This window comes from Cricetulus griseus, chromosome X (genome assembly GCF_003668045.3).
Source record: "Cricetulus griseus strain 17A/GY chromosome X, alternate assembly CriGri-PICRH-1.0, whole genome shotgun sequence".
Taxonomy (NCBI): Eukaryota; Metazoa; Chordata; class Mammalia; order Rodentia; family Cricetidae; genus Cricetulus; species Cricetulus griseus.
In genome coordinates, this window is record NC_048604.1 from 65,909,872 (window position 1) to 65,925,208 (window position 15,337).

At 36.0% G+C, this 15,337-nt stretch overlaps 1 protein-coding gene across 1 annotated transcript in view; it reads left to right on the plus strand.

Annotated features, from left to right (window-relative positions):
- The window catches only part of Zdhhc15 (zinc finger DHHC-type palmitoyltransferase 15), a 102,405-nt gene that overhangs the window by 43,467 nt on the left and 43,601 nt on the right, over positions 1-15,337 (plus strand). Inside the window, exons 3-4 of the mRNA XM_027432885.2 lie at positions 4,059-4,153; positions 10,839-10,959. Coding sequence (XP_027288686.1) covers positions 4,059-4,153; positions 10,839-10,959 — 216 coding nt within the window. The remainder of the gene's footprint in view (positions 1-4,058; positions 4,154-10,838; positions 10,960-15,337) is intronic.

Here is a 15,337-nt window from a genome sequence, read left to right on the forward strand (position 1 = left end):
ATTCCTGGACTCTTTAAATCAGATACTGATTCAGTCTTTGGTAAAGGATATATGCTGAATTTTTATTCAAGTTTTTAATGGTGTGTGTGTGTGTGTGTGTGTGTGTGTGTGTGTGTGTGTGTGTGTGTGCGCGCGCGCGCGCGCGCACCCACAGATGAGCCACACTGAGAATGTGACTATTAAGAGACAACCTGTAGGAGTTGGTTCTCTTCTACCACCTGGGTCCTGGAGAGCCAATTCAAGACATTAGATTGACAGATGTCTTTACCTACTGAGCAATGTCAACCACCCTGCACACTGAAATTTTATATTTGCTGCCCTAAGAAAAGGAGCTCTGGACTGGAAGTGAGGAAACCCGGATTCTGATTCCATTGCTTCCATACCCTCCATAGGTAACCTTGATTGAATCACTTACCTTCTCTGGACCTAAGTTATATCCAATTGAGAAGGCTGAACTAGTTGGTTGCTATAGTCCCCACCAACTCACTAAGATTCTTACAAAATCTATAGAATAGTCCCTATTTTATCAATCTGCTAAGTAACTGTGACTTAATTATTTAGCCTCATGACCTCTCATTTTCTATCTGTCAAAAAGAATCCACACCATATAAATCCTTGGATAGAGGAATGAGATGCAGCTGTTTCTAATTCCACAGCTAAGCCAAGTATTAATGTGTAATAGAACTTGGACCAAGTTGAAGTACATTTTCCATCTCAATCATTTGAAATAAAAGATATGATAAATACCCTTAGAATACTTTCTTCTGTTCATGTAATCAAACTAGTTTAATCTCATTACCATTAAAGTGCATGGTGACAATATAAACATAAAATTATCTTATTCTGATGTCTTTAAAAACCAAAGATTCCATACTCCCATTCCATTCTGAATTAGCATGAATGAATGCATCCCTTCTCCCTAAGGTTAAAACAAAATCACGATGGCAAAGAATAACATGTTAAAGAGAATACTTTAAAGTCTTGAGTAAGATAAAAATTATGATGATTCTTTACAAAAGCTTTACTGTGGAGAGAGAAGTGCACTCGTTTATTAGAGATAAGAATGTAAATAAAATTGTAAGTTTTATTAAGGGAAATTTGACAATATCCATGGATCCCAGTTTGAAGATAAATCTACAGAACAGCCCCTGTACCTAAGGCTCTGGGAACATTGAAGATCAAGGGCAGAAAGATTATAGGAGCAGAGGATAAGACTATGTCTCCTAGTAATATCACAGAAGCTATGCCCATGATGTCTCACAAACAGGAGTCTCTAAACTTGGGCTGAACAAGGACAACAATTTACATGCCAAAGTGGACAGGGAAATCCCATGAGGCCTCATCCCTATACAAAGAACTACAGGCAACTAGGGGATGCTGAGAGCAGGAGAAATAGTCTTCCCCAGGGAAGAGCACACAAATTGGTTACCAGCCCTGAAAACATACATACAAGTGACATTTTACACACTGAACAGTTATATTCAGGAATTATATGCATATAACTACAGTTAATGAAAGAGAGGCCATATGGTTTGGAGTGAGAAAAGGTAAAGGGAAAATGTAATTATATTATAATATCAAAAATAAAAGAAACAATCAGAAAAAGGCATATATTTTGACCTGACAATTCCAATTGAAGAAATTGATTCTACAGATTTTTTGTATGGTTTTTGTTTTCTGACACAGGGTTTTTCTGTATATTCTATTGGCTATTCTCAAACTCACTCTGTAGACCAACCTGTCCTCATACTCAGAAAGCCACCTGCCTCTGTCTCCCAAGTACTGGGGTTAAAGTCATGTATCACCCCTACTACTCAGTTGATTCTGTAGCTGTTTTTATACATGCGCTGTTAAAATGTAAATAAAATATTAATGAAACCACTATTTAGCAAGAGAAAGCAAAATGTGAATTTATAATAAAGACAGTCTGGTTCAGTAGGTTATATAGGTCACCTTTGCAGCAGAATCCCATGTGACTTTTTATTGTTTGAGAATTTTATAATGTATACAATGTGTTTCAATAAAATCTGCATCCTACTCCATCCCTTCCAACTTCTTACACCACCTGCCAATTTTTCTTCCATCTTCATGTGCTCTTTAAAAAAAAAAACAAAAAAAAAAAAACAAAAAAACAAGCTGTGTATAGTCTGTATTACCTGTGTGATCATGGATATAGGGTCATCCATTGGAACATGAACAGGTCTACCAGGGACCACTTTCCTGAAGAAAACTGACTTTTACTCCCTCAGCAGCCACCAACTGCCAGTAGCCCCTCAGCTAGGGTGTGGGGCCTGTTGGGCCTCTCCCCAGTATATGCTGGGATTTTGAATGGCTTGATCTTGTGCATGTCTGATGCAGCCACGGCCTCTGTGAGTTATACTATTCAACAATCTTGTCATGTCCAGAAGACAATGTTTTGGAGAGGTCCTCCCCAACCTCTGGCTCTTGCAATCTTTTTGCACCCCCCCCCATGACAGTCTCTTAGTCTTGGCAGGAAGAGGTATATGATATAGATGTCCCATTTAGGGCCGACCACTCCACTGGGACTTATTTAGGAAATGAGAAAGTTCACTCTTTCCAAGTTATAGAAAGTGAAATAATCTCCAAATAAAGTAAGCAATAAAGAAATACGTTGCAAAACACTGTGTACAGACTACTTTGCTGCATGTGGCAAGGTACACTGGGTTATTTCAGAAACAAAATCTGAAGTCATGGCTTATAACATTGTTTGTTTACATAGAATGTAACTGAAAAAGACAAAAATTTCTCTATATATTATCCTCTACCTCAAACCATATGAATATTTAACTTTTTACAAGAAGGACAGTTGAATTTTTAAATGTTGTAGAGATGTTATGTTCATTGTGTGCATATATTTATATACACATTTAAACCTGAGAACATCTGGAGTGATTCACACCCTTGACATGAACAGGTGCGAAGTAAGATGGATATGTGGAGTACACTTTGTCTTTTACTCTGTGTTTCTTCAATTTCAAAATGAGATGTCATAATCTCACACCTAAAACACCCTGTATTGTCTGGGACTGAAAGAGGTGATGTATAAGAGGCTTAACCTTGTTAACTTGGTCTTGAATTACAAAATTCTCTTGGGTCTTTTTAATGGATTGAAAGAAGACCATGCTATTCAAGGGCTCACAATGAAACACCGAAGGGACTTTCCATCTTGTGAGCACCTCAGTGGAGAATACCAAAACTGAACTGTATAAAAGGCAAACGTATGAGAAGACAGGCAGTGGAGAGTCATGTCTATACATCTGTTCCAAAGGGTTAGCTTATGCTTCTGAACTGTGTAGTCAATAAAGCTACTGAAAAGAACTTGGACTTAGACTCAGAAGTCCTATATTTAATGCCAGACTACATTGCCTACTGTGTGACCTTGACTAATGAACTGTCTTTGACAGATAATTACCTGCCATATACCATTATCTTTCTCAACAAAGTTACTGAGAAAATAACACATAAAAGTATGTTTGGGGCTGACCAGATGGCTCAGTAGGTAAAGGGGTTTGCAGCCAAGCCTGATGACCTGCATTCTATCCCTGGAACCCATATGGTAGAAGGAGAGGACTGACTCTCACAAATTGTCCTCTGAATGCCACATGGGTGCTATATCATGCATGTTCACACACACACACACACACACACACACACACACACTTAATTTTTTAAAAGCATGTTGTAAACTCTAATAAAGTGCAAATTGTATCATAGCATTTTAGCACCCATGGTGACAGAGATAATGACAACTGGCTAAAGTATCTTCACATATATATCTGTCATAAAGGGCAGTTCCTGTCTTTACTCAAAGAATCACATGACAGCTTTAAAAGGATATAATTTCCAGAAAGTCTCTGGTTCAAAATTTGGTGTTCTGTATGTATTCTTGTCTCTACATGGGAAAAGAGTAGCAATCAACATTCCATAGTAATCCTAGAGAGTATATCCAAATAGGAGAAAAAACTAGACATTTGTTGCTTAGTTTTGTTCTTTTGAACTCTGAAAATGCACTAAAATTTAAACTTTTTTAATTTCAGTTATCTACCTCATACTCTATCATGCCATTTTTGTGTTCTTTGCATGGACCTACTGGAAGTCTATCTTTACACTCCCACAGCAGCCAAACCAGAAGGTAAGAATATCTGTTGCTTCACAAAGTTAAGAGCGAAAGAATCTAAAAGGTACCAACAAAACAGGAAGAGGACAAAAGGAGAAACAAATAACCTTCCCATTCCAAAGAAACTCAGGCTGTTTTTTCAAACAAGTTCTCACTGTGTTGCCTAACCTGGCCTTGAACTCCTAACCTGCAGTGATATCCCGAATAGGTGAGACTATAGTGGAAAACCACCTAGCCCAGCTAAGGATAAACTGAAAGGGATTCACTCAAAGGCATTAAGGGAAGAACTGGCTATTGAAGCAGTTTGTAAATTCACCACCCTTGGGTATCTTTAAGACTAGGAAACCACTATCTGCGGCAGAGATCTGATTAAAACAAGAAGCCACTCGATTCTGAGGCCTCCTCTAGTTCAATTCTATGAAACTGTATTATTTTAAAATAGTACTCAGCAAGAAACTAGAAGGCAACTCTAAGAAAAATTCAAGTTAATCCAAGTCTTTTTAGCTTTGTTCTCTCGAATCTACATGTTTCTTGCACTGTTCGAAAGAATTCAGAAAAGTAGTCATTTCAGGCATTTATTCTCTGTAACTACTTTAAAACAAATTAGATTTGGAAGTAGAAAGAAACAATGGGAGAGATCTTACTAAAACTATTAACACAGGAAAAATACTATTCTAAATTGTCTCCTTCAAGGACAAAATAATAAAAGAAAATTTAAAGCATAGAAAAGGATAGTAATACAGAAAGAAAATAGTGGAGAAAATGGCAAGTATCTTTCCTACTAAGTACTTAAACTATAGATGCAATAATTTATCCACTTAAAAGACTGAGATTTCTGGTCATGGTCGCTCATCTTGTAGTCTCCTAATTCTAGAGGTTGAGTCAGGAGGAGTACCACAAATTTGAGGCCAGCCTGGGCTAGAGTAAGATTTTATCTCAAGCAATAATAAAATAAATAACACTTAAAACATTATGAGACAAGGTGCAGTAGCACACACCTTTAATACCAGCTCTCTAAAGGCAAAGGTAGGCAGATCTCTGTGAACTTGAGTCCAGCATGCTCTACATAGAGAGTTCCATGACTAGAGCTACATAATGAGGTGATTTCAAGAAAATATATTATAAAAGCCTGATATTAACAAACTAGACTAAAATCATACATATGTATTTAATTTGTCTATAATACGGTTAACTTTAGTACCAAAGACATAAATAGGTTGACAATAAATGATTAGAAAAATATAAGCAAATCAAAAGAAAGCAAGGTTATCTATGCTAATTTCAAATGTGAGACTTCATAGGGAAGAAAGATAGGGAAGGAGGAAAGAGAGAGGGACTGGGGTTGTGGTTCAGAGATACATTGCATGTGTGAGGCTCTGTGATCCATCACAACACAAATATTCTTAAGAGAGTTAAGTCAAACATAAGAGAAAAAGAAATACAATATATATTGATAAAAGGGTCAATGTGCTAAATATAGGCCTGTGGTAGAGCATCTGACTAGCAGGTTGTTGGATTGATCTCCAGCACCACAAAAAATAAATGGTCAGTTCATCGATATGGTAAAATTATTTCTTAAATAAACCTAAAAAAAATAGAATCAAAACCTGGGAAAATTCTGTTCTGTGATAGTAGTTAAAAAGACATCAGTTGAACATTTTCAATAGTGAATAGAATAAGTAGAAAGAAGATCAAAAGTAAATGAAGGATCCAAAAGGACATATATAAAGCAATCCTTCCCCAAACAGCAGAATATACATCCTTCCAAATTGCATATTGAACATTTTCCAGGATAGACAATCTATTAGGCCACCCAAGAAGTCGATACATTTAAAACATTGAAAGCATACAAAGTATTTTCTCTAAGTACTGTGAGACAAAACTAGAAATTAATAAGACAAAGAAAGCTGCAAATACACAAGTGTGGGGAAATTAAGTATATTCCATATACTGCATTTTGATTGTATTTACTCCCACCCAGCTCCTCCCAGATCCAACCCTCTTCCCTACACACCCAACTTTGTGTTCTCATACTTTATCATACCTTTATCATACAAAAAAAAACCATCAAGTTCATTTGTGCTACCCCTGTACTATTTAGTGTTTGGGCATCCACTAGAAGGTGTTTGACCTACAAGGGGCCACAGCCTTAAAAAAAAAAAACTGTTTCCCTCTCTCAGAAGCTATCAATTGCCAGTATCTCCTCAGCTACAGGAAGGACTTCTTGCCCCACTCCCCTCTCCAAGCTGGGATTTTGGCTTGACATTGCAGTTTTGTGCATGCCACCAAAAGAGCTGTGAGTTCATATGAGCAACGACACTGTTGTGTATGAAAAATGATGTTTTGATGTGTAAATTCACCACCACTGGCTCTGGCAATCTTTCTGTACCAGCTTCTTCAGTGATCCTTGACCTTTGGGAGAATAGGGTGTAATACAGGTATCTCATTTAGGGCTGAGAATTCCATGGTCTCTTTTTCTCTGCACATTGACCATTAAGCACACCCTGAACCAATGGATCAATTAAGAATTCACAGGAAGAATAAAAATTATAGGATGTGATCAAGCAGTGCTCACAGGATAATTTATAATTGTAAACACATTTAAAGGAATAAGTGAATGTCTCAAATAATCAATTAATGTTTTAGAGAACTGTTTAATGAAGAGTAGGAAGCCAAACTTCAAAAAAATGAAAGAAAGGAAGGAAGACAAAATTGACAGAAAGGAAATAAACCAAACAATAAGATCACCCAAAGCATAAAAGAATGTATTTTCATACATCTGTTGTGTCCAGTGCTCAGAATACATAAAGGATTCTTTATAACTCAGAAATTAAAGATAACCCAATTGTAAAATGCAGAAAGGTCTTGAATACATACTTCTTCTCCAAAGAATATATACAACTTTCTGTTAAGGACATGGCAAGTCCACTGCTGATTTAAGGAGATGCAAATCTAGGCACCAAAACCACAATGAAGGAAACCATTAAATGAATGAACAAATGAATGAATGAAAAATAGCACATATTGATGAGAATGCAAAGAATTCACAATTCTTCCAAATTTGACTAGGAAATAAAATGGTAGATTGTAGTTGTATTCTTTTTCTTTTGGGGGCCTACCACCCAGCTCCCAGATAAATACACCAAGACTTATTCTTACTTGTGAATGCCCAGCCTTAGCTTGGCTTGTTTCTAGCCAATTTTTCTAACTTAAATTATCCCATTTCTCTTTAACTACACTTTTCCTCTGGGATATATATATATATATATATATATATAGATAGATAGATAGATAGATAGATAGATAGATAGAGATAGAGATAGAGATATAGATATAGATATAGATATAGATATAGATATATCTTTCCTTACTCCATGGCTGGCTGTGTGGCTGTGTGGCTGGCCCCTAGTGTTCTCCTCTCCTCATTTTCTTGCTCCTCTTCTTTTGAGCCTAGATTTCTCCTCCTATTTATTCTCTCTGCCTGGAAGCACCAACTGCCTAACTATTGTCCATTCTGCTCTTTAGTAGAACAGTCATGTGTTTTAAGCAGGTAAAGAAATACAGCTTTACAGAGTTAAATAAATGAAATGTAAAAGAATACAACACATCTTTGCATAATTAAACAAATACTCCACAGCATAAATGAACGTTAAACTAATATTCCACAACAGTAGATCTGCTATGCAAAATAGCTATGCTCTTCCTCATAAGGTTGTCATATGACTGAGAAGTTCCATTCATGGGTATATACTCAAAATAATTAAAAGCAAGCATTCAAGCAAATACATATTTACAAATCTTTATTCCTGCAGTAAGCACTATAGCCAAAAGATTGAAACAACTCAAATATTCATCAGTAGAAAAATAGATGAGGAGTATTGTATATCTGCATTATGTATCTGTTATGTCTGTATGTATATTATATGTATACACACCTCAGAACACCATTTTAGGCCATAAAAGGGAATGCAGTGCTGACATATGATGTAACACAGATGACCCTGAAATGTGGTAATTGAAAGATACCAAACACCAAAGGCCATATTGTTTTGAAGGCAAATTCATAGACAGATCCATATAGCAGACACTGGTTGTAGTCTGCCTAAACATAAAGGAATTAAGAATAACAGCTTAATAAATAAAGGATTTCCTCTTCGGATGAGGAAATGTTTTGGAGCTAGGTAGTTTTGTTTGCATCACAGTATGAGTAAGCTAAATGCCACTGAATTACTGCACTATAAAATGTATCTTATAAATAAAATACCATCTTATGTTAATTTTAGCTTAATAAAAATGAAGTATCCCCTTCATGTTATGTATGAAAGCTTTTAGGTCAGTAGAAAGGCTAAATGGTTAGAAATTTTGTAGACCTAAACTTGAAGAAATAATGTTAGGTTTTAGTCAAGTACTGCAAATGTCTAATGCTTATGACTACATCGTTATCATTTTCAATTTGTAAAAAGGGGAAGGAAAGTTCTTTGGGCCTACTTAATAGCCACAATATTAATTTCTCTAATACTGACAACATTCCAATCTGTCACCAGTTGTCTCATCCAAAATGCATTTATTAGTTCACTGCTTTATAATCCTTAATAAGGTTTAGTTAGTGCCAGAAATATGCTATCTGTGCCAGATATCTTGTTCTAAACTATTTGTGGAGTGACCACAAAGTGTTTGTCACATCTAAATAGAAACAACTCTGCCTGTGTCATTCAAGTAGCACAGGGTCCCATGAGAAAGTCACATTCACAAGGATGCCTCAAAGATTAAAGCACTACCACAAGGCACTATTTTAATTATCAAAATTTAAATGAAAATTATATTAAATTATATTAGTATAATTGTGCTTATAAAAAACAAAACAGCCAGGTTGTTCTTTATCAATTTACAATATTAAGACATTGTTATTAGGATCATGTACCTAGTGCACAGTAGAACTCAGGGCTAAAATTTAAGTCATTATAAATGCACCATATTTATTGTGACAGCCTCAAATGCCCCCTATGCCTTTCTACATATCCTCAGGAGAACATTTAATTCTCACTCTAATTGAGAATGGCACAATACTATAAAATACACCATAGGTATGGTTCTATTTTTAATTCATGTGTGTGTACATGCACACACCTAGTCTGAGCATTCTTGTACATGTCTTTTGGCATATTTAAGATGCATGTTTTACCTACACACATTAATTTGTCTTGGCTATGTAACAAGGAGTGGAATTGCTAGGTCATAATGCAGACATGCATTTATTTTTAGATAGTACATACGTTTTCCAAACTGGTTGTATAAATCCACTCCTAACAGGAGCTTCTGTCCCTCAAAATGTACCATAAAAGGACTAAAAGAAAGATACATGTTGTTAGAAAAATATTCAACAAAAGAGTAGAATCTATAATATATAAAAGATTGCCATAATCCAGCATAGACAATAACCTGTTTTGTCATTTTTGTTAGATCTCTGAGAATTTCCTACCACTTTGATCATGTTTACCACTTCCTGTCTTCCTCCCAGATCCATTACCCCTGATCTACCCACCCACTCACTCATGTCCTCTTTTTTTTCTTTAAACCTGTCAGATATAGTTTGTGTTACTTATATACTCTCCGATGTGAAGCCTTCACAAGAGGATGGCCAACCCAGTAGAGACCTCATCCTCAAGGGAAACTGACTCAAAACCTGATTATTTTAGTGAAAATCCTCAGTAGGTATTTCAAAAGAATACCCCATATGGTCCATTCATGAAAAGATGACTAGTATTGCCAGTAGCTACGGAAGTACTGAGTAAAAGCACAAGGTACAACATATTAAGGATTAAAATTCAAATGACTGACTATCAAGTAGAGTTAAATGATTAATAATTAGAGTTCTAAATGATACTTTAAGTTACTTGTTATTACCTAGCAATTCTGCATCAGTCTTTTGAAATAAGTATTATTTCCTTTATTTTACATGGGGGTAAGGGTTAGAACAAGAATGTCGAATTTCCCAAAGTGGTTTTCTATTTTATGTCCATGATAAGGTTTAAACTAGAATCTCCCACCATAAATCCTTTCCTTTTTCACCTCTGTCTATCCTTTTGTGTAGACTAAAGAAAAGTTTTCAAATATATATTACTTTGAAAAAATAATTAGGCTATCTTAGGCAGGATTAGCAAAATGTAGCATTAAATTGGCAAAAGTTCTGTATCAACTAGTGAGGATATCCAAATTTCTACCCATTTGCAAAATTTCAGTTGTGCAGGTAATATTACAAGCCATTTCATCCAGCTTTTCTGTAAGTGTCATCAACATTATGGACCTGTGAAAAAGCAATTGGCACTCAATGAGTATTGCTACTCATTGATGGAATCATGGCAACAATGTATTACACAACTGTATATACCATCATACATGGTATAATGGAATGGAAAGAATATAAGTCTTAGAATTGCATGAAGTGCATTTAGGACCAGCTTTGCTACTTATAAGTTGATTCAGTAGAACCATGAACAATACACTTAATCTAAGTGTTATGTTTTATTTTTAATATTTAAAAAAGATCACCACCTATCTGATAAGATATTTAGCCAAAGAAATGTATGAGACAAATTGGTATTTGGAGTTTAAGGGCAGATAATAAATATTTTCATTTAGGTAGTTATGGTTGCTTTCAATCCTTTCTGCGAGAGTAAAGCCTTGCCTATTCTGCTTCCAGTTCCACTTGTCCTATACAGACAAGGAGCGCTATGAAAATGAAGAGAGACCTGAGGTCCAGAAGCAGATGCTTGTGGATATGGCCAAGAAGCTACCAGTGTACACAAGAACCGGGAGTGGAGGTCAGTTCATCATCTCAGTCGGAGAGTCAGCTAGCAGGAATGTAAGGAACAGCAAGTCATCCATGTTGTCAGGCTAGCATCCTTTTCCTCCCATCTTCTCAAACTCACATTTCATTAGAAAAAAATCCAAACACCTATCAAAGTCAGGAGAATTGTAAGTAACTATAATACCCTGGATTCTACTACTAACATTTTATCATACTGCTTTATTACATTCCTGTCCTTATATTCATTCAACACTCTGTTTTCCATTGGATCATCTTATTTTTTATGATGCATTTAAAAACAAATAGCAATGTCAATACATAGCCACCTAGATATGTATTTTTGTGAGTAAAATTTGCATATGAAAACATGCAAAATCTTAAGTGTACAGTTCAACATGTTTTGAAAAATATACACACTTGTAATCAAAGCTGCTGAAAAATTACCATCACTCTAAGAAGATTCTGGCATCCCTACTCAGTCAGTCCCCATGCATACATACGATGGTTATTTCTTCACCACTTGTTCATTCAGCAGGTATCTGTTAAGAGGTAATAAATCTGTCTTCCCTTGAGTTGTTTTATCTAGGTATTTTATTATATAAGCAAGAAAAGCAGTTAATAAAAAACTTGCATACTGATTTTTAAGTGAATATTATGTGTGAGACACTGGTCCAAGTAATAGGAATACAGAATTAGACAGGCCAGGTCTCTTATGAATAGAAATTCTTTTTTATTAAATTACATCATTACATCATTTCCCCTTTTTCCATTCCTTCCTCCAACCTTTCTCATTCAACCCCTTGCTTCTTCTCAAATTCGTGACTTCGATTTCTTTTTTTTTACTGTTTATCTGATCTTTATTTTTTTAATCTTTTTTATTTGAATTAGAAACAAGATTGATTTACATGCCAATCCCAGTTCCCTTCTCCCTCCCATCCTCCCCTACCACCCCCAACTAAAACCCTATCTATGGCATACCCTTTCTTCTGTTCTTCACCTGACTCAACCTTTCTGCTCCCTCATGACCTCTGCATCCTTCCTCTTCTTCCCTTCTCATTCTCGTAGCTCCCTCCCCTCTCTTCCCAGGCTCTCAATTTTCTCAGGGGATCTTGACCCTTTCCCCTTCTCCAGGGGACCATGTAAGTCTCTCTTAGGGTCCTCCTTGTTTACTAGCTTCTCTGGCAATGTGGATTGTAGGCTGGTAATCCTTACTCTATGTCTAAAATCCACATATGAGTGAGTACATATCATGTTTGTCTTTTTGTGATTGGGTTACCTCACTCAGAATGGTTTCTTCTAGTTCCATCCATTTTCCTGCAAATTTCAAGATTCCATTGTTTTTTTCTGCTGAGTAGTACTCCATTGTGTAAATGTACCACATTTTCTCTATCCATTCTTTGGTAGAGGGGCATCTAGGCTGCTTCCAGTTTCTGGCTATTACAAATAGTGCTGCTATGAACATCGTTGAACAGATGTCCTTGTTGTATGAATGTGCTTCTTTTGGGTATATGCCTAGGAGTGGAATTGCTGGATCTTATGGTAGACTGATTCCCATTTTCTTGAGGAGTCGCCATACTGATTTCCAAAGTAGCTGTACAAGTTGGCACTCCCACCAGCAGTGGAGGAGTGTTCCCCTTTCTTCACATCCTCTCCAGCATAAAATGTCATTGGTGTTATTGATTTTAGCCATTCTGATAGGAGTAAGATGGTATCTCAGAGTTGTTTTGATTTGCATTTCCCTGATTGCTAAGGATGTTGAACACTTTCTTATGTGTCTTTCAGCCATTTTAGATTCCTCTTTTAAGAATAGTCTATTTAGTTCTGTACCCCACTTTTTAATTGGGATGTTTGGTGTTTTGGAGACTAGCTTCTTGGGTTCTTTGTATATTTTGGAGATCAGCCCTCTGTCAGATGTGGGGTTGGTGAATATCATTTCCCAGTCTGTGGGCTGCCGTTTTGTCTTGCTGACTGTGTCCTTTCTTTAATTATTGTTAATAAATATATGCCTAAGTACGTAAATACAACCAGCTCATTTCATATAATGATACTTGTATATATATGACTTTAGGGCTGAATACTTGGTATTGAATAGGCTTTGGTGTTCTTTTCCCTGGGGAAGACTATTTCTTCTGTTACCAGCATTCTTTAGTTCCCTGTAGTTCTTTATCTAGGGTTGAAGCCCCATGTGATTTTTCTCCTTCCATGTTGGCATGTTGTCCTTGTTCAGGTTTTGTTTAGGCAGTCCTGTTGATGAGATTTCATGTGCATAGTGGTTCTGACATTTCTAAGAGACATACAATCTCACAGCAGACTTCCTTTTCCTCTCTATTACAATCTGTCTGCCACCTCTTCTGTAACTTTTCCTGAGCTTTAGTTCCAGGAGTTGTGTTATAGGTGTATAAGTTGGGACTGGGTTCCCCAACTCTGCACTTTGATCAGTTGTGTTTTTCTGTAATGGTCTGTTCATTGCACAGAGATGCTTCATTGATGAGGGTTATGAACTCTGCATATGTATGGATGTAAGAATAAATATTTAGGGTGTAGTTAGGGACTATGCTGGTTTAGTAAAATGGAAGTTTGTGTGTTCTCCTTCAGGAGAGACACACCTCACTAGTCCTGGGTTGGTGAATTGGTTCCCAGTACCAGGAATGATTTTCCTCTTGTTGAGCAGGCCTTCAATCTAATTAGAGAGCTACTGGTTTCTGCAAAGGTATGCATGCTACTACTGCACCCTTAGAGTTTTTATGCCATGCTGGTCATTATTGTAGCTCATAGACATCATAGCAGACTAGGACTGTTGGTTGCTTCCCTCCCCTGGTACCACGAATTCTGATCTTTAGGAAGGAGGCAGAGACTTTTAGGTCAGATCCAGTTTGATTCTTCTGAATCCTATATCCAAAGTATATATGACTTCTTTAGCAATAGGGACTTACCTTAAACCTCTAGGAGGCAACCAAAGACAATAGCAATAGCCTGTAATGTTTTGGGAGTCTCTCGGACAACCCTGACCAACAACTCAAAAGAGGGCTTCTTATGCTTAGCATTGAAGTTTTTAGTAGATAGTCTATAGCTCTAGGTGTGCCCAGGTGGAAAATTTTCATTTAAACCATATATAATATATATTATCATATATATCATATCATATATATCATATATATGTATATATCATATATTTCTATGCATTACATGTATTGTTGGTTACATAGATAATAATATAATTCTGTATGGCTTTTTCAGACTTCCTTACTATTATTTTACCCTCCTCCCTCTCCCTCTCCTTCTGTATTGATCTCCCTCCTTATTAGAAACTCCTAAAAGGAGTTTCCTTCTCTTTCTAATTTTTGAATAATTTGAAAAATATTGGCTATAGATCTTCTTTGAAAGTCTGGTAGAATTCTGCTGTGAGTCCATCTGCGTCTAGACTTTTTTTAAATCGGAAGACTTTCTATTTTAATCTCGTTTATTATAGTTCTGTTTAGGTTGTTGCTCTCTTCGTGATTTAATTTTGGTAAACTAGATGAATCAAGAAAATCATCCATTTCTTTAAGATTTCTAACTTAATGGAATACAAGTTTTTAAAGTATTCATTTATAATATTCTGAATTTATTTGTGTTTATTATAATGTTTCCCTGTTTATTTCTAATTTGGGTCAAATCTTTTTCCTTTTGATTAGTTGGGCCAAAGATCTGTCAATATTGTTTATGTTCTCAAAGAACCAGCTCTTAGATTCATTGTAAAATTTTGTTTTTATTTCATTAATTTCTGTTCTGATTTTATTTCTCCATAGACTGAGTTTGGGTTTAATTTGTTGTTTTTCCAAATTTGGGGGTTGCACCAATAAGTCATTTATTTTTTTCTCTTTCTTATTTTTTAAATTGGGGTTTATTTTACTTTTCTGAAGGTTTTTCAATATAGACACTTCAAGCTACAAATTTCCCCTGTATTTACAGTTACTTTAAAAGTATCCCAGATGTTTTTGTGTTGTGTTTTCATTTTCATTTAGTTTCAAGAAGTTTTTTTTTTACTTCTCCATTGACTCCCTCATTCAGTAATGAATTGTTTATTATCTATGAGTTTGTGTATTTACTAGAAATTTGTTTGCTGTCAATTTTAAGTTTTATTGTATTATGGTCAGATAAGATACATGAAGTATTTTCAATATTTCCAAATTTGTTAAGATTTATTTTGTGGACAGAACAGACCAAGAGATAAATGGATTGCCCTGGGAAGGGAAATTAGATGAGATGGGTAAACTGGGGACAAGGGGAGGGAAAGGGGAATGAGAACATGAGGGAACAGAATGGTGCAGGGAGGGGGGCAGCAATGAAAGAGGTGTCTTGATAGAGAGAGCCACTATGGGATTAGGGAAAAACCTGGTGCCAGGGAAATT